Consider the following 27,122-nt stretch of genomic DNA (forward strand, 5'->3'; position numbering starts at 1 on the left):
TTCCATTGCAATTAGTTTACTTAGTTTTTGGTATAAATAAGGAAGGAATTAGAAGAAGAGGCATGCTTCGGAACCTGACTCAGCTTCTCTCTCATCTCCAACATAGCATTGAACCTAACTCAACTTCTCTCTCATGTCCAACTTAGCATTGGTGTGTGCACGAGGGTACCATTGGAGGTTGTGGCGATAAGACTTGCTCGAGCAACCATTGTGCTCATGATTGGAGTGGCATTTGCTGGAAGGATGCTTTTGTGGATAATATACCCAACAAGCTATAACATGAAGTGGCAGGCTAAGATCACTGTTCGAGTCGATTCCACATATTTTGGGACAGAAGGTATTGTTCTTCTACAGATGTAATGCTCGTTTGCTACTTTTTTCGTTTCAGTTTCTTTAAAATCTTTTTTTTTTCTCGAACAATTTTTACTTGTTGTTGCAGGGGTGGGCCTATTGATGTTCGTGTTACTTGTTCTGTTCATGTCTGTTTTGGGGTGCATCTATCTCCATCTTGGCAAGAATATTAAATTCTGCCAGAATAAGAGGTACTTAATTTATCTGTCTTCCCTTTGTTTTCTTCCTCTATGGATCAGTAGTTGTATTGAATAGAAAAGAAATCCGTAGTGGAATACTGTTTGATGGAATCTAAATGTATTCTCATTATTTAATTGCAGTACTGGGGCTAAGAGTGGATCCAACCGTCTTCTTTCTCTATGGAGACGACCAATGCTAGTGAAGGGTCCTCTTGGAATCGTTTCAGGAACAGAGCTGACCTTCTTTGCCATGTTTCTTGCACTGCTTGTTTGGGCTTTGACAATGTATTTACACAGCAGTTATGCCAAGAGGAATGCTACATCTACTCACCATCAGGGCGAGAAACTGTAAGAGATCAAGATCGGTATCATATTGTGTTATTTATTCTAACCCGTAAGAGAAGTTGTAAGATGACTGGTTTTGGAACGTATGATCAGTTGGGAAGCGAAGCTAGAAAGTGCAGGTCTCCGATTAGGTCTCGTTGGAACTATCTGTTTCTCCTTTCTCTTCTTCCCTGGTCTCAGCTGTTCTGGGTCCCAACGGTTGGCTCTGGCTTGCTGCAATAATCTCAAGCCCCTTCATTATGTTCCTGATATTGCTAGGGATCACCACACATTATTATTTCTACCCAATTGACCACGACACTAACATGATCTTCCCTCACATCTCAAGATCGTTGCTCAACATGTTGTTCATCTGTTTCTCCATAGCTGTTGCAACTATTGCTGCGGTTCTATGGAATAAGAAGCGAAGTGCCATGGAAGAGATGGTCGTCGAGGATGGGTCGTGGTTCAATAATGGTGATAGAGAATTGGAGAGTCAACCTCATCAGTCACTCAGTCAATCCATCAAAGTTCACTACGGCGAGAGACCGGACATTGAAAGTAAGCATATACATAACCAAACTTTAATTTGCCATTTTTGTTCTAATCCTCTCATGGTAATGACGATCGAAGCTCGAATTTAATTTCCATGGCAGAAATGCTATTGGAGTCATGTGATGAATCAAGTGTTGGAGTATTAACCAGCGGGCCAAAGGGGATGCGGCAATGTGTGGCAACGATCTGTTCTGTTGGTTTGGCTGATAACCTATATTTTGAATCCATCAGTTTTAGTTGGTAACGACGGATCAGAGGGGTTGGATTACTCTGGAAGAGCTTGTTAACAAAATGTGGAATAATCTGGTTCTATCTTGTAGGATGCCTTGGACGGTGACCTTTATGTAACATTTCCATGCTTTGATTTTTTTTATTCCTTTCCACTTCCCAACTTAGAATGAGTTTAGGAGAGATGTTGTAACTAATTTTTTTATTTTTATTTTTGGTGAATAGAGGCAAGGTTTACAAACTTTTCATTATTAATCTTGTTCCTCTCTCTCTCTCTCTCTCTCTCTCTCTCTCTGAGCAACCTTTTATACATTAAGAACCCATTAACCAGTATATATGTTAATTCTGTCAATGAAAAATATATATTTGAAATTATAAATTAAGTAGAAACTAATGAGTGGTTGTGGGAGTTTTTTCATTAAAAATTATTATATAATTTATATTATTTAATTAACATTATTATCAACGTTATAAAACCAAATAATACATTGGTCCAATCTAATACTAATCAAATGTGTTTGATTAGTGGTTAAACTAGTGTTGATGTTACTTCAAAAAAATAAAAATATATAATTAAATTGAGAGATTATTATCCTCAAATCTTTATTTGTTCGACCATAGAAGCTCAAAACCAAACCCAATATGGTGATAATGTCCAATCTAACCCTAATCAATTGGGTTTAATTATCGTTTTACCAATATTGACATCACTTTAATTATCGTTTTACCAATATTGACATCACTTCAAAATGGAGTAAAAAATATATGTATATTGAGACAATAAATACTATCATTTTATTGAATTGCAATGAAATATAATTTTTGTTTTAATTTGTAGACCATTGCTATGGAATGATAATATAATTTTTGCAATGAAACTGTCACGTGGATATTTTTTATTTGTATTTATGTGTTATAAGACAAGTCACCATATTTTTAAATTTGTTATAGTTGTCTTAGTTACTAGGTTGGATAGTGAAGGGAAGAGTCATTGGACCATTAGTTTGACCAGACATAATTATAACAATAATGTCGAGATGATAATTTAATATAGAAACAAAAGATTAACATAAAGCGTAAAAAATACGAGCATAATAAGAATTATATCCTCATCCTTAGAACTTTTCTAAGGGGAAACGAGAGAAGAATAAAACAAATGAAAAACAAAAAGAGAAAAAAACGAAAAAGAAAAAAACAGTGCCAGCAAAATTGGGAAATTCACTGGGAAAGGGTACCCTCTCCCAACGGATTTCCCAATTTTGCAAGAATAGGTCAAAAAACTTATTTTACTTAATATTTTTAAGATCCAGGATTTCTGTTTCTTCTTCCCCTGAAGGGTTAGCACCCATAACTTAAAAAGTCCTGAAAAAATCTTTGGAGCTACTTTTTATTAGTGATGTGATAAAATGGCAAGCCATATAAAAACCAAGCTTTTATGTGATATGCTGTGGGGTGCATATAATGTAGGGTGGCATTTTGGCAATGGGATTGGTTAACAAAAACTTGATGTTAATAGGATTGACCTGAACTTGGGTAAGAAATGTAGACCTTATCATGAACCCTTCAGAGTTTCCTGGATGCTGCATGCAGAGACATCCTGTATGCGTTTTGATTGAAGAAAAAACAAACTCAATGCTTTCAAAAAGAATTACCTTGTCTAGCTTCTAAAGAATAAAACTGGTTTGAGGGTATCCCCGATTGTTTGTCATGTTGGGCAGCAAAACCTCATATCTTATTTGTTGATTCACATTTCGCCTTCTTTCCACAGATCACCATTTCACATGTAAGTTTGAGCAGATAAATTTTCAGTTTAGCTTATCGAACTTTCTTATACTAAATACCTGAACACATTGCTTCTGAAGATCCAGGATTGCTGTTTCTTCTTAGTCATTTAACCTGAGATTCGTTGGATATAGTGGAGGGTGTGCCTTGGCTATTGTTCTGGCTCCCATCGATCACATGCGCGTTGGTGATCCTCTCAGCTACTTCTTTCTCCATCAAGGCCTGATCCTTCATGGCTTTCACCATATCCTTCATCGTCCTTTCTTCCCGTTCAAGTTGCTTGTTCATTATTATCTCAGCCTGCTTGTCAATTGGCTTGAAATACTCTTCAATAGCTACTTCCTGACAAAAATGCAAAGCTGTATATGACTAAAACTGCTATTGAAACTCTCACTAAACGAAAATTACTATGAGATAGGTTATCAGGGCAATTTATTAATAGAAGACAGAGGGCCAACTCTGTAATCTCGTGGTGTCCTCAATAGACCCAATTATTTGTTTACGAATTTCTTTGCTTTGTGAATTAAACAGCCAAGTGATAATATTGGACCAGATTAAAAAGAGCTGGGTTAATACCAAGCATCATCCAGTTTGTCCAACTGTCTGGCTACTTGCTACTTACTATCTTATGAACAACAGCTTGTGGTACATTCCTCTTTGAGGAATACGAAGTCATAAGGTGAAAATAGAACTTACAGTTTCTTCAAGTTTTTTGTTGAGTGTTTGCATCTCCTCAACCATACGACGAACTTCTGCCAAGATGGTCTGTTCAGGAATCTTTCTCAATGCCATCTTCCTTGCTTCAGCCTAAGCAAACAAAAAATAATAGAAGGATCACATCAAAGCACTTCAACAACTACATAAGTATATTTAAGAATAAAAAAGGAAAAATAGGTCATGAACATTTAAAAAGAAAAGCTACAATAACATTGCAGAGAAGAACACTCAAACTATACACATCTCTACCACTACACATGATTCTTTGTATGCAAAAAAAAAGAACCTTTCCTGCACAATATAAAAACAAAGAAGGCCGCTTCAGAATGAGGGATAGACTTCCCATACATATAATGTACATTAATTAGCAGAATGCTAATTGACTCCTGAAAAAGGCAGCTGTCATTTGCATAAGATGAAAATGGCATCTCGTGAGACATCAGGAAGTTGGTTCTGGATGAACAATAGTTATGCCTGCTTCAACTAGAATGCAACATAAGATAGATGAACTATAATTGTATCAGCTTTAACTCGAATGCAACATATGACACACTGCATTACACTTGTTCATCTTTTGGAATGATAGTACAACATGCAAGGATAATGCATGATGCACTAGAACAGAGTTGTAACTGTGTTGTCGCATGGAATATGTGGGCTAACCAAATTTGTCAATGGCAAAATTTTGCAGTAACAGAATAAATCCATCAAACAAATAGTAGTATGAGAGAAACTTGTAAATATGTGGAACTTCTGGAGCTAATAATGAAAGAAAAAAAACTAAATTTAGCTTGGCATACTGAGCAGGTTGTGCACATGACAGTATTTTAGTCATTTAGTGGAAGCTAGTAAGGTTAATTAGTTGCTTTCATATGTGCTTCTATTCAGTTAATAAGCCTGAAACTTGTCATTTTGTAAAAGAACAAGAAGCTGCAGTGTTTAATATTCTCGAGCTTGACCTCTTTCAAATTACGAATCTTGAATGTCAGTAACAACTTTTCTTCAATTCCTATGTCCATTTAGGTTGGATTCAATAACCCTAGGACAAAACCACAGAGATTCTTCAATGCTATCAGGAAACCAACCAAGAGAGAGCCTCCATCTTATTTCAACTTATTTTGAAAAAAAAAAAAAAGCATGGCTGCAAATAAAAAAGAACACATGGCTCCCAGTGGCGCTCCTGCCACTGCACACACCAATGGCACATCACAAGATGATCAAACTAAGGACCTTTACCCTTCTAGCACCCTCAGATGTAATTTAAAATGTCAGCAAACTTAACCCTCCTAAGCCCCTTAGGAAAAGGTAGCAGCAGCGGACAATTGTAGTGCAATTTTTCTAATTGTTAAACTTTTTCAAACCCAAAATGCAAAGTTGGTCTGCTTAACTCAAAAGACTTCATGTAGAGTAAAAAGGTCAGGCCAACCATAGCCAAATGTTACCAGAACAAAAGTCTGAGCATAAAAGCATGTATAAATGTCAGCTAAAGAGAAGTATGAAAGCGAAATTCCTAGATCAATGGAAGAAAAATAAAGAACTGCACTTTGTCCAGTGAGAAAAGAAAAATAATCTCAAAATTTCAAGGTTATTGCAACTAAAAATGTTAAGACAAAAGCTACTGAAATGCTCACCTACCACTTCAATTCGCTTTTGGATTTGCAATCGGTATGATCTAATCCTTCTCTCTTCATATCCAGAAAGCACCCTGATTACGAATAATGCTTTCCTTCCAAATTCCAAGAGTTTGTTCATGTCTAAGCTTATAATCTGCAAGATAAAAGTAATAAACGGAAGAGAGTGATAATTGGGCAGTACAAAATGAAGCAACTTCAGGATTTGAATTCAATTAAACAGGACTCAATCAGTTTCAGCCATAAAATTTAACACCGGACATGTTTCAAGCATCTAGATGCAAAATCACACGGATTTTCAACAGTCCAGCACACCTATGCACTTTTTCAGTAACTGAAGCTTTCAAACTTTCGTTTCTCATAGCATTGCATTTACCAAATAAAAAACACAGAACAAAAAGAAACTGAAAATTAAAATTTTCAGAGTTTTCTTTGCAGTCAGGAGAACAGGCCTTTAAAGATCAGAAAGGATCATTATGGGAAAGAAGAACTGTAAATAAATTAGCTAAACATTATATTACAAAAAAATGAAACACTAAGTATTATCAAGTTCTGTGTTCCAATGATATAGAGATTTAGTAGACAGTTATGATATAAAATAACATTCATCTATTATATTTTTAACAAATTGTTCTGATGCAAAGGTTGGCCTACTTCGGCATCAAAAGCGTTGGGTTATTTTCTTTAATCATTAAACCATGGACATGTTCATCAGCTCACCAAGCATTTGGATTTCTGTTCTAATGATGTTATACACATGCTACACATATATGGAAATTCATTAGACACCGTGAACCAACCCCAAATAAGACAAAGGGTTTGGAGGTGAAAAGTTAACAAGCAACCATAGTGATTAGAAAACCAATGGAACCCAAGTTTACATTATTCAGGTACCTAGAATGGCTCCTTTATCCTGCTATCTTAGCGAAAAAACTATCCTCAGATAGAACCATGTAACATGTTAGATGTCCTATCCTTTCATAGTTACATGTGAATTCATAATGACCAATCTACTCAAAGAAAGACACCCATCCGCAAACAAGGGGAAGCCTTCTAGTTGTACTTGATACTACATGGTGCTTTGGACAAACCAAAGACATTTCATTTCCTAAGTATGGTTACCTTCCATGTAGCTGTTTCAAACTATAAAGAGATGAGTCTTAAGCCTGTAAGCCATAGTAGGCCACATAAGCCACACTAACCAGAAGCCACAGAAGCAAAAAAGGCAAACAAGGAAAATAAGCAATTTAGAATTCACCTGCTGCCAACGAGTAGAGTGGAATTAGTTTACTGAAAGGGGCACTTGAGGGTTATGGAAGAACAGATCGAAGGGGAGGAATTGCGGTTCTGTCAATCGTTGATGAACACTGTCGAGTACGCCAGGAGAAGCTCTGATATGGAAGAGCAAATCGAAGAACAGGTCGATGGGAGAGAAACCCCCCCGGTCTTGGCAGAGAACTAGAGTTTCCAGATCGGCTCTCGAAATTGGCGATGTGGTGGAAAATCGATGGAAGAGAGAGGGCGAGAGGTGTAAAACTTAACGAAGGACGGATTGAGTAAGCGGTGGGAATGAACATGGAAAGCGGGGTCGAATTTGGAAACTGCAGTTCCACTCCAATTAATCTTACCAAAGCGGGGAACGAAGGATGAACATGGAAAGCGGGGACGAATTGGAAACTGCAGTTCCACTCCGATTAATCTTACCAAACCCAGCGGGGAGGAATTTGGTTTTCGGTATAAATAAGGAACCTAACTCGCTTCTCTCCCATCTCTTAACTTAGCAGTGGTGTGTGCACGATTAAACATGGAGGTTGTTGCAACAAAAATTACTCGAGCAGCCATTGTGTTTTTTATTGGAGTAGTGTTTGCTCGAGGATGCTTCTTTGGGTAATATACCCAACAAGCTATTACATGAAGTGGCAGGCTAAGATCATTACTCGAGTCGATTCCACATATTTTGGAACAGAAGGTATTGTTCTTCTACAAATATAACTCGTTTGCTACTTTTTTTTGTTTCTGTTTCTTTAAAATCTTTCTTTTCTTTTTTTTTCTCAAACAATTTTTAGTTGTTGTTGCAGGGGCGGACCTATTGACATTCGTGTTACCTGTTTTGTTCATGTCTATTTTGGGGTGCGTCTATCTCCATCTTGGCAAGAATATTAAATCTTGCCAAAAGAAGAGGTATTTGATTCATCTTTGCCTTCCTTTTCTTTGTTTTTCTTCCTCTATGGATCAGTAATTGTATTGAATGGAAAAGAAATCCGTAGCAGAATACTGTTGGATGGAATCTAAATGTATTCTCATTATTTAATTGCAGTATCGGGGCTAAGAATGGAGCCAGTTGTCTTCTTTCTCTATGGAGACGACCAGTGCTAGTTAAGGGTCCTCTTGGAATCGTTTCAGGAACAGAGCTGACCTTCTTTGCCATGTTTCTTGCACTGCTTGTCTGGGCATTGACAATGTATTTACACAACAGCTATGCCAAGATGAATGTTACATCTGCTCACCATCAGGGCGAGAAACTGTAAGAGATCTATCTCAGTATCATATTGTATTATTTATTTTAACCCGTAAGAGAAGTTGTAAGATGACTGGTTTTGGAATGTATGATCAGGTGGGAAGCGAAATTAGAAAGTACAGGTCTCCGATTAGGCCTCGTTGGAACTATCTGTTTCTCCTTTCTCTTCTTCCCCGTCACTCGAGGATCGTCTCTGTTGCCATTGGTGGGACTCACCTCGGAGGCCAACGTCAAGTATCACATATGGCTAGGACATATCGTCATGGCCCTCTTCACAGCTCATGGATTGTGTTACATTGTTTATTGGGCTGCAAAAAAACAGATTTCTCAGGTACGTACATCTGACATCTCAATTTCTTCTTCTGAATATCTGCACAAATTCTATCGATCGAGTCGACTCCATGATGATTCTTGACTTTTTTCTGTTGTTGTTTCAATGGAGTAGATGTTGAAGTGGGATATGATTGGAGTGTCGAATGTTGCAGGCGAGTTAGCTTTGATTTGTGGGTTGCTCATGTGGGTTACCAGTTCTGGAAGGGTGAGACGAAAGATGTTCGAGGTCTTCTACTACACGCACCATCTCTACTTTCTCTTCTTCTTCTTCTTCATAGTCCATGTCGGCACCTCCTCCTATGGCCTTGCCATTTTTGGGCTTATTCTTCCTGGCATATACCTCTTCTTGGTCGACCGCTGCTTGCGATTCCTGCAATCTCGACAACAAGTTCGATTGCTCGCCGCCCGTCTCCTCCCTTGTGAAACACTTGAGCTCAACTTCTCCAAGAGTCCAGGGTTGAGCTATTCGCCTGCAAGCATAATGTTTGTAAATGTGCCGAGTATTTCCCGCTTACAGTGGCACCCTTTCACAGTCACCTCCAACAGTAGCTTGGAACGAGATAAGCTCAGTGTCGTCATCAAGAGTGAAGGAATCTGGTCACAAAAACTATATCAGATACTCTCTTCTCCATCTCCGGTGGATCACTTGGATGTTTCAGTTGAAGGACCTTACGGATCACCTTCTTCTACCAACTTCCTCAGGTAACTGTATGAACTGTTGTGCTCCATAATCCAATTTTGTCGGTTAATATGTGTTCATCCATTAATTATCTGATTAACCTTGTGAATTTTCTTCAAACTACAGGCACGACAAGCTTGTGATGGTAAGCGGAGGCAGTGGGATCACTCCATTCATATCCATCTTTCGAGAATTAATCTTCCTGAGCTCAACACTCGAGCAACAAGCAGTACTACCACAAGTGCAACTCGTTTGTATCTTCAGGAACTCAAAACAACTCTCCATGATTGACCTCCTCCTACCTCTCTCCGGAACTGGGTGTGATATGTCCCGCTTGCGGCTTCGAATCGACGCCTATGTAACTAGAGAAGGACCCAACAGTGAAAACAATAAGCAGAAACCGCTCCAGCGAACCTTGTGGTTCAAGACTAGCCCGTGTCATGCCCCGGTCTCAGCTGTTTTGGGTCCAAACGGTTGGCTCTGGCTTGCCGCAATCATCTCTAGCTCCTTCGTTATGTTCCTGATATTGCTGGGGATCACCACACGTTATTATTTCTACCCAATTGACCACGACACTAACTTGATCTTCCCTCACATCTCAAGATCGTTGCTCAACATGTTGTTCATTTGTTTCTCCATAGCTGTTGCATCTACTGCTGCGGTTCTATGGAATAAGAAGCGAAGCGCCATGGAAGCGATGGTCGTCAAGGATGGGTCGTGGTTCAATAATGGTGACAGAGAATTGGAGAGTCAGCCTCATCAGTCACTCAGTCAATCCATCAGAGTTCACTACGGCAAGAGACCGGACATTGAAAGTAAGCCTATACATAACCAAACTTTAATTTGCCATTTCTTTTCTAATCCTCTCTCATGGTAATGACGACTAAAACTCGAATTTAATTTCCATGGCAGAAATACTATTGGAATCATGTGATGAATCAAGCATTGGAGTATTAGCCAGCGGGCCAAAGGGGATGCGACAACGTGTGGCAGCGATATGTTCTGCTGGTTTGGCTGATAACCTACATTTTGAATCCATCAGCTTTAGCTGGTAACGAAGGATCAGAGGGGCCCCATTGATGAGATGAAAATGCTAAGCAAACCTTGAAGTGAAGCTAGATTACTCTGGAAGAGCTTGTTAACAAAATGTGAAATTCTGGTTCTATCTTGTAGGATTAATAGGTTGTGGCAATCTACCAACACTCTTTGGTAGCGGCATGTCGGAGCGGGAAGTAACATTTCCATGCTTTGATTTTTTTTATTCCTCTACATCTCCCAACTTAGAATGAATTTAGGAGAGATGTAATAACTTTTTTTTTTCAGAGGTTTACAAATTTTTCATTATTAATCTTGTTTCTCTCTCTCTCTAAGCAACTTTTTATACATTAAGAACCCATTAACCAATATATATATATTAATTACGTCAATGAAAATATATATTTGAAATTATAAATTAAGAAGAAACTAATAAGTTGTTGAGGGTATTTTTTCATATAAAAAAATCATTAACTAATTTATATTATTAAATTAACATTATTATCAATGTTATAAAACCCAATAATACAATCCGTTCTATTTCTATCTTGAAGGATTAATATGTATTCCGAATAAATCCTTGGACTTGGTCAATCAATTGGTTAAAACCCTCCCTTTCAATTGACTTGGTCTAAACTGCCGAGAATCTCCACTTCCCAACCAACTCATTCATAACAAAGCTATATAAGTAACAACTGAAAAAATGGCAAGTGATCAGAAGAAGAGATATCAGAAATGGCGAGTGAGCAATTGAAAAGGGAAGACCGGGAGAAGGTGGAGCTGCCTTTGGAAAGCAGCCCCTATGTCAAGTACTCTGGCCTTGAGGAGTACAAGATGGCTGGTTATGGTGCCGTTGGCCATGTAGACGCGGCCAACATGCCGAGAGGCCGTGGCGGTGGTGGCACCGACGCACCAACACTCTCCGGTAGCGGCATGTCGGAGCGGCAAGCGAGGGTCATAGATGCAGTCACTAAACAGGGAATGCCTTAGATTGCCACCATCTTGTAGCATTTCTTTGCTTATATTGTTCATTAATTTTTTTATTCTTCTCCAGCTCCCAACTTAAACGTGATTGGGAGAGATGTTGTCTCCGTTTTTGTTTTTGAATAGAGGCAAGGTTTACAAACTTTTCATTATTAATCATCTCTCTCTCTAGGTCAACCTGTTAGTCAACGAATTGACCCGGATTTGGGAGGGGTTAGGTTGTGGTAGATGTAAAGTGCATTGGAAAACAGTTTCCAGTGTTAGTGCCCAAAATGAAAAATATAGTGTAAACAAAAGAATGAGTAACTTTTTATAATATACATAAATAGAACATATACTTAAACAAATAATTAAGTAAAAAAAACATGGCTACTATACTAATAAATAATTTAATGTGGTATTAAAATATATTGATATACTAATTAATTAAATAATATATTTCATTAATAAATAATTGTATTTTATTATAAATTAATACAATAATTACTTGTGACGATTAATTGTGCACTAATTAATTATAAAAAATAGATAAATAAAAAGTAACAAAATAAATATATTATTTTATTAATAACATAAGATATATTTTAACATAAAAATAGAATAATTAAACAAAAATACTTGATCTAATGCTTACTTTAATAATATTTTAATTACCACTTTTAAATTACTAATGTAATATAGTAATAACAGTACTGGATGTAATAAGTAAAGAAATATATTATTTTATTAATTACATGAGATAGATTTTAATATAGTATAAGTTAATAATAAAAATACATAAAAAATAAAATTATTATTTTAATTAATTATAAAAAATAAAAATTTCTTAAAAAAATAAAAAAATAATTCTTTAGTTTAATCAATTAAAAATATTATTATTAGTTTAATTGACTACAAACCCGGCCCAAAATTATCTTCTGAAATTTGGAAAAATCGAAGCCAAATGGGGCAAATTGTACGAAATCGAAGCAGAACGGGAGAAATTGAAGCCAAAATGGGGGAAATCGAAAAAGAGCATTGGACATTAAGAGAGCACCGGAGGTGAGAGGGAAGCTCGAGGCGCAGAGATAGGAGAGAGGGCTGAGAGGGAGCACAGGAGGCGGGCACGAGAGAGACGGAAGCTCGAGAGAGCATGGGATGCAAAGGGCAAAGAGGCGAGAGGGAAGTTTAAGACAAAGACGAGAGAGAGGGCTGAAAGGGAGCATGGGAGAGAGGGAAGCTCGAGAGCGAGGGCCGAGAGAGCACGGGACGTAGAGGGCAGAGAGGCGAGAGAGAGGGCTGAAAGGGAGCATGGGAGAGAGGGAAGCTCGAGAGCGAGGGCCGAGAGAGCATGGGACGTGGAGGGCAGAGAGGCGAGAGAGCATTGAGCAATGAGTTCAAGTAGATGAACCAGGATTTTGGTGGGAATCCTGATTCACCCATTTTACTCAGGAGTGGGTGGGGTTCAAGTGAGTGAACTGGTTCATCCACTTGAACTCGACTCCAGGTGCGGCACTAACGGGTTGAAGTTAATGAACCAGATAATCACTTTCACTTGAACCCTTGCGGTACTAACCCCCTAGGGTACTCATCTTTGATTTTCTAATTAATGTTTATATGTCTCTTTATAATTATTGTGAGCTTCTCTTTTGAAAGCATATTTCTCTAAAAAATTCCCCAAAAAAAAAAGTAAACTGCATCTGTTAAGAAATCATTTGCTGTTAAATCATGAATTCTTCTTCTCCGGCGAGATCATTCAAGCCATTTTAGCATGAAAACCCAGAATTATTCATTGGAGATGAAGCAACACCAACCACTCTTATCAATGGTTTAATTATTCATTTGAGCTCAAACCTTAAGGGACTGGCTGCGTCAAAGAGAATAGCAAAGAGAGAAGTTTCTGCAAAATGTGTGAAAGAGAAGGAGAGAAAACCGCCTCGAGTGAGAACGAGTTAAACCAGGAAGATTATAGAGGTGGCTTATTTTTATCCAAGTTCTCCTAAAAAAGCCACTAATGTTAAGGAGGAGTAACAGATTGAGTCTCCGATGGTGAAGGACATGTGTCATGTAAAGGATCCGATCTCCTGAAAAAACTAAGCAGCATCCGAAACAGAAGTTGAGCCAGATACTCCCCAACTGCTGCTCCTGTGAGTTTCTTTATTAGCTCAGAGATTTGAAACAAGAGAAACAAGGCAAGAACGAGAAGACCCTCGAAGAGATTTGTCTTAAATATACATCTAATTCATTCGTTTTCCTCTTCCATTTAGCTCGGATCTCTGCAACAATGGCGGATGCATCAAAGAAGATAATCTTGGTCGGAGTAGACGACAGCGCAGAGAGCTCGTACTCGTTGGAGTGGACTCTCGACCATGTTCTTTTACCCATGAAAGGCTCCAGTGAAACCTCTTTCTTCAAGATCATCTTGCTCCATATCAAGCCTCCTGCTTCTCAAGTCGTGCGACTTGCAGGCCCTGGTAATGTGAAAAGGAGAAAAATCTTGTAGTATGGGATGATGTTTCAAATGATGTTTATCGTCCTGCTTTGGATCATGATCTGTTTGTTGCAGGTTCTGGTGATATGATCACAAGGGTGGAGTCTGATATCAATCTAATGGCTTCCTCTGTGGGCAAGATGGCTGCTGAGATATGTGAAAAGAAATCGGTGAGCATTTGTGTTGGTAGCTTATAATCTGTTTGTCATTCAGGTTTTCAAAGCAGTAACTTTTTTTTTTTTTATTCAATTGCAGTTCAAAGATTTCGAAGTGCAAATGATGGAGGGAGATGCAAGGGAGCTGTTGTGCAAAGCTGTGGATAAGCACAAAGCTGAAATGCTGGTGGTTGGCAGCCATGGCTATGGTGCCTTCAAAAGGTAATGAACCATTCCTACTATATTCAAAAGGGTCTCATTCATGGGAATAATCTGTTTGAAAATTTCATTCCTTTTAGGGTTTGGAACCCTAGAAAAGAAAAGAATAGAAAATGAGAATTTGGCCATTATTATTCCCAATAATAGTTAGTGAAAATGAGTAAAGAATTGCAATCCCCTTTGATTTCATGAGCTGTTGCTTACATGAGTATTATCCCTATGCAAAGAATGGCTCAAGAAAACATGGGTGTTCTTCAGCCGAAACAACGAAAACTTAAGTATAGGAATGATACTCAAAATTGACCTAACTTGGGCAACCTCAACGAACTTCATTGGCTGAGTGAAATCCAGAGTCCAAGACCTGATATGAACCAGCATCTCTTATTTTCAGGCTAATTTTGATATGAACCATGTTCTTAATTGTCTTGTAGGGCTGTTCTTGGGAGTGTAAGCGACTACTGTGCACATCATGCTCATTGTAGTGTTTTGATAGTGAAGAAACCAAAATCAACTGCTCAGTGAATACTACCAAGTTCAAGGATCCAATAACTCGACCATTTTTTGTAATGGAAAGCTTTGAATAACAACCATGGCAACGTGATTGATCTTCTTCCTCTTCTCTTTCTGCATCAATGTGAAACCCAGTTTGTTTTTTCAAAACTGTAATGGCTGTAAGCCCTGTGCTGTTAGTTCAAAGTTGTGAAATCCTTCTTATTTTATTGTTATCAGGGCTTCTCTGTAGCTTTCTACTGTGTTCTGCTTCTAATTAATAACCATTCATAGTCCCAATTTGACTGGGACAACCTTGAAATGCTGTTAATCTATTAATAATAAGTATTGTTAACAGAAAACTAGGTAACAGTTGTAACGAAACATAGTCCCACTATCACATAAAGTAGTCAACCTACCAAGACAAAGTCTGTTTATTATCCTGTTGGCAAAATGGAGCATGGCTCTCCGGGCAATCCCTACTTCTTCTGATGAAGATTGGGCTGGATCGGTTGTGCACAAAAGTTGTAAGGAATCTGTGATGTGTAATCCTTCTCTTTCTGGATACTCATTAGCAAGTTCTCTCAGATTCCCATGCATTGCCAGTTCTTGTTGATGCTGTCAAAAGGAAAACTCATGCAATTTAATACTTGATTTACATGTATATATCTTGTCTGTTAGAAGTTATAATTTAAAGTTTATGTAGGCCCTGTTAGTATCTTTTCCAGGAGATGATGAAAATGTATTTTTAGTAGAAACATGTTTTCAGGGACCATTAGTACTGTTGTTTCAAATAAACATTTTTCTAGCTGGAAATTCTTACCAGAAAAATTATATAATTTTTCAACCAAGATGGGTCGATATGAAATTTTTTTGAATAAGTATTTGACAATTTACGTTGTAATACTTTTAGCACAAAGAAAAATTTCATGGCAATTTTGTATGTGACAATTTACTTTACTAAAAATTATCGGATAAGTATGGTAATGTATGAGATTGGATATTAATTTTCTTTGTAATTTCCTAGTAAGACATTAATAGGATTTTATCTACAAGAAACATTTCTAGTTTTTTCTGGGATATAAATTTTCAACCAAGGGTACTAACGGGGCCATAGTTTTTCTTATTTTCTAGAAAAATGTTGTTCCCTTAAAAAAAGTTTCCTAGAGTTTAAGGGGGATTAGGGACATGTATATACAATTGATTACTGTTTAAGTTATAAATAGGTGAGAGAGAGATCTAAAACCCTAATTTCTCCACCATTTTTCTCATATAAATTGTTAACATCACTGGTTGGTTTGTTTATTTAAGAACTTAAAACATGAAAGGAAAGAGCACTAAGCACAGAAGTATTAAGATTATTTGGAAGACCATATCACACACTATCAAAGACCATAGGATGGACAATCTGGCCTTAGGACAGTAAAATCATCACTAATTCATGAGATAAGGGAAGTTTAATCAGTCTATTGGGACAAAAATGTAAAGGCATACCAAGATATAGCTAAGGCGCTTGTGCTCCTCTTCCAAGTTCCTTCCCTGCAAAAGAAAGTGCAACAGGCATCATTACACAGAGAGTATCTTCTTATTGCCCCAGCATCTGGAAACTTGTGTGGATTTCCCCCAAGGCTGTCATAAGGTTACAGGAAAGCCTTACAAAAGCCTTAAGCCATAAGGATCAACAAACTATGCAGGTGATGCTGAAGAACTGAGTTGTAGAGAAGTACAAGTATTTAATGGAATTGCAGAGCCATTTTTAATAACTTTTCCATGCATTTCTATTTTTTTCCCCTTGGTGGATCACAAGGATCAACAAACTTTGTAGGTGATGCTGAAGAACTGAGAGGTTTAGTAGTACAAGTATTTAATGAAATTTCAGAGCTATTTTTTAATGACCCAAGCAGCTTTTTTCACCCCTCAATTGGTTATACCTTATCAATTCATCATGTTTTAAAGTTTTAAAAAATCCAGTAAAATTTTGTAGAATGACAGTTTTGTCTCCAAAATTGTACTTCCCCAGGAAACAACTTTGCTGCTAGTATTCCAACATCTGAGAGGAGATTCCAAGTGTCTGTTTACTTGATCTAGTTACAAGCCTTTTCAGAGTGTTACTCACCATTGCCTAATGGGTGTCTTGTCCGACAATTTACAGTAATTTTTATAAGGAGACTAGGTATGACAAGCATTAGTTCTTTTGATACAAGTCTTAAAATCACTCTTCCAGAAATGAAAATGAACAATGACCAGTGCTTACGTTCTTCTTATGCATCTTTAAAGCTTCCATCTATCAAATGGAAATAAATCACAACAAGGGCAAACAAATAGTGTTAGTATGAAATCATGAGATCATCTTAATTATCAGCTCAAAATAAAGTTAGGAACCAATACAGAGATTTGGCTAAACTTGCCTGCCTTGCACGAACACCGGCAACTCCTTCCTCAAGTGCTTCCTCTATTGCCATGAGTTCTTTCAGTGGGAGGGAATTTATATCTTCACCTTTCAAGTGCCTACATGTGTAAACTAGTTCATAGAGAAGAAATATTCTTCCAAAACAGCATCAAATGAAAAAGGTACTGAAACCAAGAAATTTGGTTCAATCCCGTGAATATATCCCTAGCTTTCATATCAGCGTGAAAGGGTCATCTGTCTCTTGTTTTTCTCTCTTTTCCCTTTGAGAAGAAACAGTTTATGATTCATATACCTACAAATGGGTGAAACCCACTAAGACTTCATGTTTAATAGAAAGAACTCATTCTCTAAATTTCAGTAGACGAAGAGAATCTCAATCTCTCTACAAACCTCAGCTTGATCTGCATGTTATCATTCTCTTTCTTGGTTCTGTCCACTTCATTGCTCAGGTACTGCATCCAAACAAACCTTGTATAATCAATGACAAATATTTTTCAGCTGAGAAAGATCATAACTAATCAAATATCTTCTCTTGTCATATCAGTAAAATGTTCGAATGTGCTAGGTAGTGGCGTTTTTGCACTGCAATATTTACATATAGCTTACTGAGCTTATGGAAAGGATGAACTAGCAGCCAGATGATCAAACAGAAACAAGCCCTGATCTGGCATTCCCCATGGAAGATGGAAGCCTAATCAAGCTCAGTGTCCAAGATCTCAACTTTTTTCTTTTTAGCCAAACCACCAAAAAAAGAAAAAAACAAAACAAAAAGGAAAGCCGAAAAAAATCGGGTGCAATTTGAGGAAACTTAATGAATGAAAGGGGAAAAGGGCACCTCATGCTTAGCATCCCATAGCTTCTTCCCTGCTTGCTTGTGATATCGATCCAACAGCTTCACCAGTCTTCAACACGTAAACAGCAAAACATTTCAGACCCAACAAACAAAACCCCCAAAAAATAAAATAAACAGCAACGAAATTGCCAAGGACAAAAAAAAAGAGAATACGTGGTGGAGGGAGTGCAGAACTCGGACATCTTCCCCGTGCTGGAGAAGATGACCAACGAAACCTGCGCGTCACACAGAACACTGATCTCCCTCGCCTTCTTCATAATCCCTCCCCTCCTCTTCGAGTACGTCACCTGCCTATTAGTGGAGTTCTCGATCCTCTTAATCTCTATCTTCCCCCTCCCCATGGCAACGCCTCCACGAAGACCCAGAAAACAGAAATCGAGTATCGCAGAGAGGCAGAGATGCAGCCGAGGAAGCGGCGGAAAATGGGTCGGAACAAGGATGAGAAAAAAGCGAAGATTCAGCACATGGGGACTGTATCCAAGTTGGGTACGAGGGAGTGCCGCTTTCGGAGACGAGCAGACGATGTTGCATGGATTTGAATGGGTTTGAGCTTTGAATCTGACAGCATGGAAACAAATAAATACAAAATTGAAGCAGATGGTGAGCAGTACCGAAAGAGATGTCTCAGTGTGCGGTGAATAGGAAGCAGGTTGATCTGGCCGTTGAGTGTGACCAGTGAATGACCTTTTATCGGCGTTTGATGGGCATGCCAGTCAGGGCTCCTCTCTGACACTACACTCATGTATAGGAAGCTAAAAGGGGGGAGAGCGGAGAGGGGAGGGTTGTTAACCTTCAAATGTGCAGCTAGTTTTATTCAAAGAGAATCTCATTGAAGAGGAAGCAAGAGGACATGAACAAGGATGTGGAGGATGTTAAGAGAGATTATCTCTCAATCGGGATCTCTCTTAATCAGCATAATATAGAGGTGGACATCATTGGAAAGAGTTCAGATTTTGAATTCTTCTCATGGTATCAAATCTCATGGTTTCATTCATCCTCAACCATCCCAAACAAGAGTATAATGCACTTGTTAAAAATCACACTTAGGATCTAGTCCCCCCAAGAACATGACACACACTTGTAAGGTCACATTGGGTTTTTACAACAAAATACCACACAAATGGTATAATTAACATGTAAGTTGCTCATAATAGATTTTGACTAAACCTTCGGTCCTATTGTTCGCAATTGGACCATCAAAGTAGTTCTTACTCTTGCCCTATACCAATAATTGGTCCTTACTTCAGTTTGACATTAACACTATTTTCTTAAATGGAGTCCTTTAAGAAAAAACCTACATGTGCCAGCCCCTAGGTTTGACACATCTCAACCAATTCATGTTTGTCAGTTTAACAAAGCCATTTATGGCATAAAATAAGCACCTCATGCATGGTTTTCTCAGTTCCACCTATTACTACTAACACGATAATCCCAAACAATATAGAAGCATTGTTGGCATAAAATAAGCACCTCGTGCATGGTTTTACTTCACCTTAATTACAAGAACACTTAAGGTATAAAGGACAATTGAACAAGATTTAGCTCTCACCTAATTTGACTCAGACTGGGGAGATCGTCTCTTGACTAGAAGGTCTACCACAAGTTACACCATTTTCCTCAGTCCCAACATTGTCTCCTGGTCAACAAAGTAACCAACAATTGTTTCTCGATCTACCAGGCTAAATACCATGCCATGTGTTGAAATAACTTATATTCAACATTTATACATCTTGAATTCCGATATTATTTTGTGACTATCTTAGTGCCACATACTTATGTCGTAATCCAGTTTTACATTTTCGCAGTATTAACATAAGAAATAACTACCACTTTGCTCAGAGAAAAAAACTTCATTTGATTACTTGCAAATCAAGCACATTTCAATTGTTGATAAGTTGCATACATTTTCACAAAGAGGCCTTAAAGTGGTCTTAGATGCATTACTAGTAAGCCTAAGTATTTAGCCTGCCTCATACAACCTAATCACCCATTCCAAAACCAGTCATCATATAGGACAAAGAGACATTTACCAGCAACCGGATTTCAAATCCACGTCGGATCGATAATCATTCCACCTCAGCAAAGTTTGTCCACATGGCGCGTCGTCAGCTTCCTCTTTAAAACCTAAAATTTCTCCGTTTCCCTCTCCTCCCTGTTTCCTCTTACTCCCCATCTCGACCACGACCGGCAGCCAGAGGTCCTCCTTCCAGTTTTCTCCTCCCGGCGACCAGAGCTCCTCCCGGAGAACTCTCCTGGTAAGTTTATCCCCCATCGATCTGTTCTTCCATATCAAAGCTTCTCCTGGCGTACTCGACAGTGTTCATCAACGATTTACAGAACCACTTCTTATTTACAGTTCTTCTTTCCCGTAATGATCCTTTCTGATCTTTGAAGGCCTGTTCTCCTGACTGCAAAGAAAACTCTGAAAATTTTAATTTTCGGTTTCTTTTTGTTCTGTGTGTTATATTTGGTAAATGCAGTGCTATGAGAAACGAAAGTTTGAAAGCTTCAGTTACTGAAAAAGTGCATGGGTGTGCTGGACTGTTGAAAATCCGTGGGATTTGGCATCTAGGTCCTTGAAACATGTCCGGTGTTAAATTTTATGGCTGAAACTGATTGAGTCCTGTTGAATTGAATTCAAATCCTGAAATTGCTTCATTTTTTACTGCCAAATTATGACTCTCTTCCGTTTATTACTTTTATCTTGCAGATTATAAGCTTAGACATGAACAAACTCTTGGAATTTGGAAGGAAAGCATTATTCGTTATCAGGGTGCTTTCTGGATATGAAGAGAGAAGGATTAGGTCATACCGATTGCAAATCCAAAAGCGAATTGAAGTGGTAGGTGAGCATTTCAGTCGCTCTTGTCTTAACATTTTTAGTTGCAATAACCTTGAAATTTTGAGATTATTTTTCTTTTCTCACTGGACAAAATGAAGTTCTTTGTTTTTCTTCCACTGATCTAGGAATTACCTTTCAGACTTCTCTTTTGCTGACATTTATACATGCTTTTATGATCAGACTTTTGTTCTGGTAACATTTGGCTATGGTTGGCCCGACCTTTTTACTCTACTTAAAGTCCTTTGAGTTAAGCAGACCAACTTTGCGTTTTGGGTTTGAAAAAGTTTAACAATTAGAAAATTGGCACTACAATTGTCCGCTGCTGCTACCTTTTCCTAGGGGGCTTAGGAGGGTTAAGTCTGCTGACATTTTAAATTACCTCTGAGGGTGCTAGAGGGGTAAAGGTTCTTAGTTATGTGCCGTTGGTGTGTGCAGTGGCAGGAGCGCCACTGGGAGCCATGTGCTCTTTTTAATTTGCAGCCATGCGTTTTTTTTTCAAAATAAGTTGAAATAAGATGGAGGCTTTCTCTTGGTTGGTTTCCTGATAGCATTGAAGAATCTCTGTGGTTTTGTCCTAGGGTTATTGAATCCAACCTAAATGGACATAGAAATTGAAGAAAAGTTGTTACTGACATTCAAGATTCGTAATTTGAAAGAGGTCAAGCTCGAGAATATTAAACACTGCAGCTTCTTGTTCTTTTACAAAATGACAAGTTTCAGGCTTATTAACTGAATAGAAGCACATATGAAAGCAACTAATTAACCTTACTAGCTTCCACTAAATGACTAAAATACTGTCATGTGCACAACCTGCTCAGTATGCCAAGCTAAATTTAGTTTTTTTTCTTTCATTATTAGCTCCAGAAGTTCCACATATTTACAAGTTTCTCTCATACTACTATTTGTTTGATGGATTTATTCTGTTACTGCAAAATTTTGCCATTGACAAATTTGGTTAGCCCACATATTCCATGCGACAACACAGTTACAACTCTGTTCTAGTGCATCATGCATTATCCATGCATGTTGTACTATCATTCCAAAAGATGAACAAGTGTAATGCAGTGTGTCATATGTTGCATTCTAGTTAAAGCTGATACAATTATAGTTCATCTATCTTATGTTGCATTCTAGTTGAGGCAGGCATAACTATTGTTCATCCAGAACCAACTTCCTGATGTCTCACGAGATGCCATTTACATCTTATGCAAATGACAGCTGCCTTTTTCAGGAGTCAATTAGCATTCTGCTAATTAATGTACATTATATGTATGGGAAGTCTATCCCTCATTCTGAAGCGGCCTTCTTTGTTTTTATATTGTGCAGGAAAGGTTCTTTTTTTTTGCATACGAAGAATCATGTGTAGTGGTAGAGATGTGTATAGTTTGAGTGTTCTTCTCTGCAATGTTATTGTAGCTTTTCTTTTTAAATGTTCATGACCTATTTTTCCTTTTTTATTCTTAAATATACTTATGTAGTTGTTGAAGTGCTTTGATGTGATCCTTCTATTATTTTTTGTTTGCTTAGGCTGAAGCAAGGAAGATGGCATTGAGAAAGATTCCTGAACAGACCATCTTGGCAGAAGTTCGTCGTATGGTTGAGGAGATGCAAACACTCAACAAAAAACTTGAAGAAACTGTAAGTTCTATTTTCACCTTATGACTTCGTATTCCTCAAAGAGGAATGTACCACAAGCTGTTGTTCATAAGATAGTAAGTAGCAAGTAGCCAGACAGTTGGACAAACTGGATGATGCTTGGTATTAACCCAGCTCCTTTTTAATCTGGTCCAATATTATCACTTGGCTGTTTAATTCACAAAGCAAAGAAATTCGTAAACAAATAATTGGGTCTATTGAGGACACCACGAGATTACAGAGTTGGCCCTCTGTCTTCTATTAATAAATTGCCCTGATAACCTATCTCATAGTAATTTTCGTTTAGTGAGAGTTTCAATAGCAGTTTTAGTCATATACAGCTTTGCATTTTTGTCAGGAAGTAGCTATTGAAGAGTATTTCAAGCCAATTGACAAGCAGGCTGAGATAATAATGAACAAGCAACTTGAACGGGAAGAAAGGACGATGAAGGATATGGTGAAAGCCATGAAGGATCAGGCCTTGATGGAGAAAGAAGTAGCTGAGAGGATCACCAACGCGCATGTGATCGATGGGAGCCAGAACAATAGCCAAGGCACACCCTCCACTATATCCAACGAATCTCAGGTTAAATGACTAAGAAGAAACAGCAATCCTGGATCTTCAGAAGCAATGTGTTCAGGTATTTAGTATAAGAAAGTTTGATAAGCTAAACTGAAAATTTATCTCTCAAACTTACATGTGAAATGGTGATCTGTGGAAAGAAGGCGAAATGTGAATCAACAAATAAGATATGAGGTTTTGCTGCCCAACATGACAAACAATCGGGGATACCCTCAAACCAGTTTTATTCTTTAGAAGCTAGACAAGGTAATTCTTTTTGAAAGCATTGAGTTTGTTTTTTCTTCAATCAAAACGCATACAGGATGTCTCTGCATGCAGCATCCAGGAAACTCTGAAGGGTTCATGATAAGGTCTACATTTCTAACCCAGGTTCAGGTCAATCCTATTAACATCTAGTTTTTGTTAACCAATCCCATTGCCAAAATGCCACCCTACATTATATGCACCCCACAGCATATCACATGAAAGCTTGGTTTTTATATGGCTTGCCATTTTATCACATCACTAATAAAAAGAAGCTCCAAAGATTTTTCAGGACTTTTTAAGTTATGGGTGCTAACCTTCAGGGGAAGAAGAAACAGAAATCCTGGATCTTAAAAATATTAAGTAAAATGAGTTTTTTGACCTATTCTTGCAAAATTGGGAAATCCGTTGGGAGAGGGTACCCTTTCCCAGTGAATTTCCCAATTTTGCAGGCGCTGTTTTTTCCTTTTTCTTTTTGTTTCTCATTTGTTTAATTCTTCTCTTTTTTCCCTTCTTCTCATTCTTCTACTTGTTTTCTCTCTTCTTCTTTTTTTCCTTTTTTCATTTTTCTTTGCTACCCTTTTTTCCTTATATATTGTCCCCTTTTCTTCCTCGTTTATGGCTTTTTTCTTTTTCCTCTTCTCTTTGTTGTCCTTTTTCCTTGTGGAAGAAAAGAACAAAATTGGAAAAAAAAGAGAAATTTGCTATGAGGGGATACACTTTTCTTATGAATTTTCCAATTTTTTTATGAGAGTACCCTTTCCCGGTGAATTTCTCACTTATCTGTGTGAGAGGTTATTTTCTTCTCTTTTCTTTTTCCATTTTCTTCATTCTTCACCTTCGTTCCTTTTTCCTTTTTTTATTTTTATTTTTTTCATTTTTACCCTTTTTTCCTTCTCTTCATTTTTTTTCTTTATTGCCTCCTTTTTTCCTTTTCTTTTTCCTTCTTCTCCGTTTTTCCTTGTGGAAAAGAGAACAAAATTGGGAAAAAAATGGGAAAGTTGAATTTCTTCTAATGAAATTCCCAATTTTTTTTCATTGGGAATTTTATTGGGAGAAATTTCCAATTTCATTACGAGAAGGTGTCATTTCTAACTCAAGTATGTATCTATTCATAACGAAATTTTATTAATGTAGAAGGTTTTAACTCTCGTAATAGTTGTAAGGCAAGGACTCAGGAGGAAATGCTTATTTGAGAAGAGAAAGTATATTACCCAATGCTTATTCCTCATATTGGAAGCTGTTTGGATTTGAAGCACATAAGTGAGAAAGGATCAATCTTGGAAAAGTTCTAAGGATTAGGATATAATTTATATTATGCTCGTACTTTTTACGCTTTATGTTAATCTTTTGTTTCTATATTAAATTATCATCTCTACATTATTGTTATAATTATGTCTGGTCAAACTAATGGTCCTATGACTCTTCCCTTCACTATCCAACCTAGTAACTAAGACAACTATAACAAATTTGAAAATATGGTGACTTGTCCTACAACACATAAATACAAATAAAAAAAATCCAAATGACGGTTTCATTGTATTCCTCCACCTCATGTTGGGAATTTTTTCCTTGTTGCATGAAAAACATTCCATAGCAATGGTCTACAAATTAAAACAAAAATTATATTTCATTGCAATTCAATAAAATGATAGTATTTATCGTCTCAATATACATATATATTTTTACTCCATTTTGAAGTGATGTCAATATTGGTAAAACGATAATTAAACCCAATTGATTAGGGTTAGATTGGACACAATCACCATATTGGGTTACGTTTTGAGTTTCTATGGTTGAACCAAGAAAGATTAAGGAAAAAAATCTCTCAATTTAATTATATATTTTTATTGTTTTGAAGTAACATCGACACTAGTTTAACCACTAATCAAACACAATTGATTAGGATTAGATTGGCCCAATGTATTATTGGGTTTTATAACATCGATAATAATGTTAATTAATTAATATAAATTATAAAATAATTTTTAATGAAAAACACCCACAACCACTCATTAGTTTCGACTTAATTCATAATTTAAAATTTATAATTTTCGTTGACGGAATTAACATATATACTGGTTAATGGGTTCTTAATGTATAAAAGGTTGCTTAGAGAGAGAGAGAGAGAGAGGAACATGAACAAGATTAATAATGAAAAGTTTGTAAACCTTGCCTCTATTCACCAAAATAAAAAAATAAAAATAAAATTAGTTACAACATCTCTCCTAAACTCATTCTAAGTTGGGAAGTGGAAAGGAATAAAAAAATCAAAGCATGGAAATGTTAAATAAAGGTCACCGTCTAAGGCATCCTACAAGATAGAACCAGATTATTCCACATTTTGTTAACAAGCTCTTCAAGAGTAATCTAGCTTCACTTCAAGGTTTGCTTAGTATTTACATCTCATCAATGGGACCCCTCTGATCCGTCGTTACTAGCTAAAGCTGATGGATTCAAAATGCAGGTTATCGCTGCCACACGTTGCCGCATCCCCTTTGGCCCGTTGGCTAATACTCCAACGCTTGATTCATCACATCACTCCAATAGTATTTATGCCATGGAAATTAAATCCGAGGTTTAGTCGTCATTACCATGAGAGGATTAGAAAAGAAACAACAAATTAAAGTTTGGTTATGTATATGCTTACTTTCAATGTCCGATCTCTTGTCGTAGTGAACTTTGATGGATTGACTGAGTGACTAATGAGGTTGACTCTCCAATTCTCTGTCACCATTATTGAACCACGACCCATCTTCGATGACCATCGCTTCCATGACACTTCGCTTCTTATTCCATCGAACCTCAGTAGTAGATGCAACAGCTATGGATAAACAGATGAATAACATGTTGAGCAACGATCTTGAGATGTGAGGGAAGATCATGTTAGTGTCGTGGTCAATTGGGTAGAAATAATAACGTGTGGTGATCCCCAGCAATATCAGGAACATAACGAAGGAGCTGGAGATGATTGCGGCAAGCCAAAGCCAGCCGTTGGGACCCAAAACAGCTGAGACCGGGGCATGACACGGGTTAGTCTTGAACCACAAGGTTCGCTGGAGATGTTTCTGCTTGTTGTTTTCATTGTTGGGTCCTTCTCTAGTTACATAGGCGTCGATTAGCAACCGCAAGCGGGACATATCACACCCAGTTCCGGCGAGAGGTAGGAGGAGGTCGGTCATGGAGAGTTGTTCTGAGTTCCTGAAGATATAAACAAGTTGCACTTGTGGTAGTACTGCTTGTTGCTCGAGTGTTGAGCTCTGGAAGATTAATTCTCAAATGATGGAGTGATACCACTGCCTCGGCTTACCATCACTAGCTTGTCGTGCCTGTAGTTTGAAGAAAAAATCTCAAGGTTAATTGGATAGTTAATGGAGGAAGCCATACTAACAGACAAAATTGGATTATGGAGTACAACAGTTCATATAGTTACCTGAGGAAGTTGGTAGAAGATGGTGATTCGTAAGGTCCTTCAATTAAAACATCCAAGTGATCCACCAAAGATGGAGAAGAGAGTATCTGATATAATTTTCGTGACCTGATTCCTTCACTCTTGATGACTACACTGAGCATATCTTGTTCCAAGCTGCTATTGGAGGTGACTGTGAAAAGGTGCCACTGTAAGCGAGAACTGCTCGGCACATTTACAAATATTATGCTCGCAGGTAAATAACTCAACCCTGGCTTCTTGGAGAAACTGAGCTCGAGTGTTTTCAAGGGAAGAGATGGGCTGCGAGCAATCGAACTCGTAGTCGAAATTGCAAGAATTTCAAGCAGCGGTCGACCGAGAAGATGTATATGCCAGGAAGAATAAGCCCAAAAAGGGCAAGGCCATAGAAGGAGGTGCCGACATTCGACACTCCATTCATATCCCACTTCAACATTTGCTCAATTGCAACAACAAAAA

At 37.7% G+C, this 27,122-nt stretch overlaps 5 protein-coding genes and 1 pseudogene across 5 annotated transcripts; 3 read left to right on the forward strand and 3 right to left on the reverse strand.

Moving 5' to 3' along the window:
- Positions 1 to 279: 279 nt before the first annotated feature.
- Positions 280 to 10,352, forward strand: LOC137938538 (ferric reduction oxidase 2-like). Its single transcript, XM_068783491.1, has 7 exons — positions 280 to 337; positions 7,846 to 7,948; positions 8,085 to 8,291; positions 8,382 to 8,616; positions 8,731 to 9,320; positions 9,424 to 10,112; positions 10,210 to 10,352. The coding sequence occupies exons 1-7, from the start codon at positions 280 to 282 to the stop codon at positions 10,350 to 10,352; spliced, it is 2,025 nt and encodes a 674-aa protein (XP_068639592.1).
- On the reverse strand, positions 3,271 to 7,558 carry LOC137938921 (uncharacterized). The gene is made up of 4 exons (XM_068784035.1): positions 7,026 to 7,558; positions 5,772 to 5,903; positions 4,116 to 4,226; positions 3,271 to 3,761 (listed from the first exon to the last, which is right to left on the reverse strand). Exons 2-4 carry the CDS (start codon positions 5,886 to 5,888, stop codon positions 3,525 to 3,527), a joined length of 465 nt encoding a protein of 154 aa, XP_068640136.1. The 5' UTR covers positions 5,889 to 5,903; positions 7,026 to 7,558; the 3' UTR covers positions 3,271 to 3,524.
- A 3,140-nt stretch (positions 10,353 to 13,492) lies between the features above and the next one.
- On the forward strand, positions 13,493 to 14,724 carry LOC137938865 (universal stress protein A-like protein). The gene is made up of 4 exons (XM_068783941.1): positions 13,493 to 13,769; positions 13,862 to 13,956; positions 14,042 to 14,163; positions 14,592 to 14,724. Exons 1-4 carry the CDS (start codon positions 13,580 to 13,582, stop codon positions 14,680 to 14,682), a joined length of 498 nt encoding a protein of 165 aa, XP_068640042.1. The 5' UTR covers positions 13,493 to 13,579; the 3' UTR covers positions 14,683 to 14,724.
- Positions 14,725 to 15,033: 309 nt separating this feature from the next.
- Positions 15,034 to 18,534, reverse strand: LOC137938866 (agamous-like MADS-box protein MADS9). The gene is given in 8 exon segments (XM_068783942.1): positions 15,034 to 15,213; positions 15,215 to 15,267; positions 16,144 to 16,188; positions 16,904 to 16,933; positions 17,058 to 17,157; positions 17,450 to 17,511; positions 17,895 to 17,961; positions 18,066 to 18,534. Coding segments are annotated over 8 exon segments (630 nt in total). The 5' UTR covers positions 18,254 to 18,534; the 3' UTR covers positions 15,034 to 15,128.
- A 1,544-nt stretch (positions 18,535 to 20,078) lies between these two features.
- LOC137939506 (uncharacterized) lies at positions 20,079 to 23,237 on the forward strand. The gene is made up of 4 exons (XM_068784790.1): positions 20,079 to 20,167; positions 20,623 to 20,754; positions 22,282 to 22,392; positions 22,748 to 23,237. The coding sequence occupies exons 2-4, from the start codon at positions 20,638 to 20,640 to the stop codon at positions 22,982 to 22,984; spliced, it is 465 nt and encodes a 154-aa protein (XP_068640891.1). The 5' UTR covers positions 20,079 to 20,167; positions 20,623 to 20,637; the 3' UTR covers positions 22,985 to 23,237.
- A 2,387-nt stretch (positions 23,238 to 25,624) lies between these two features.
- LOC137938539 (ferric reduction oxidase 2-like) lies at positions 25,625 to 27,099 on the reverse strand (annotated as a pseudogene).
- Positions 27,100 to 27,122: the final 23 nt, after the last annotated feature.

This window comes from Aristolochia californica, unplaced genomic scaffold (genome assembly GCF_029961685.1).
Source record: "Aristolochia californica isolate CCGP_79_NKW_82.1479 unplaced genomic scaffold, dmAriCali1.0.hap1 SCAF_8, whole genome shotgun sequence".
Lineage (NCBI taxonomy): Eukaryota > Viridiplantae > Streptophyta > Magnoliopsida > Piperales > Aristolochiaceae > Aristolochia > Aristolochia californica.

What these genes read in the sequence shown, in the direction of transcription:
- LOC137938538 (XM_068783491.1), top strand. Translation starts at nt 280, where the DNA reads ATGAAGTGGCAGGCTAAGATCACTGTTCGAGTCGATTCCACATATTTT. An exon ending in AAATCTTGCCAAAAGAAGAG is followed by an intron (nt 7,949 to 8,084) that starts GTATTTGATTCA and finishes ATTTAATTGCAG; the next exon opens with TATCGGGGCTAAGAATGGAG. An exon ending in CAAGAGACCGGACATTGAAA is followed by an intron (nt 10,113 to 10,209) that starts GTAAGCCTATAC and finishes TTTCCATGGCAG; the next exon opens with AAATACTATTGGAATCATGT.
- LOC137938921 (XM_068784035.1), bottom strand. Translation starts at nt 5,888, where the DNA reads ATGAACAAACTCTTGGAATTTGGAAGGAAAGCATTATTCGTAATCAGG. An exon ending in TCCAAAAGCGAATTGAAGTG is followed by an intron (nt 4,227 to 5,771) that starts GTAGGTGAGCAT and finishes TTGTTTGCTTAG; the next exon opens with GCTGAAGCAAGGAAGATGGC. An exon ending in ACAAAAAACTTGAAGAAACT is followed by an intron (nt 3,762 to 4,115) that starts GTAAGTTCTATT and finishes CATTTTTGTCAG; the next exon opens with GAAGTAGCTATTGAAGAGTA.
- LOC137938865 (XM_068783941.1), top strand. Translation starts at nt 13,580, where the DNA reads ATGGCGGATGCATCAAAGAAGATAATCTTGGTCGGAGTAGACGACAGC. An exon ending in CGTGCGACTTGCAGGCCCTG is followed by an intron (nt 13,770 to 13,861) that starts GTAATGTGAAAA and finishes TGTTTGTTGCAG; the next exon opens with GTTCTGGTGATATGATCACA. An exon ending in GGCTATGGTGCCTTCAAAAG is followed by an intron (nt 14,164 to 14,591) that starts GTAATGAACCAT and finishes ATTGTCTTGTAG; the next exon opens with GGCTGTTCTTGGGAGTGTAA.
- LOC137939506 (XM_068784790.1), top strand. Translation starts at nt 20,638, where the DNA reads ATGAACAAACTCTTGGAATTTGGAAGGAAAGCATTATTCGTTATCAGG. An exon ending in TCCAAAAGCGAATTGAAGTG is followed by an intron (nt 20,755 to 22,281) that starts GTAGGTGAGCAT and finishes TTGTTTGCTTAG; the next exon opens with GCTGAAGCAAGGAAGATGGC. An exon ending in ACAAAAAACTTGAAGAAACT is followed by an intron (nt 22,393 to 22,747) that starts GTAAGTTCTATT and finishes CATTTTTGTCAG; the next exon opens with GAAGTAGCTATTGAAGAGTA.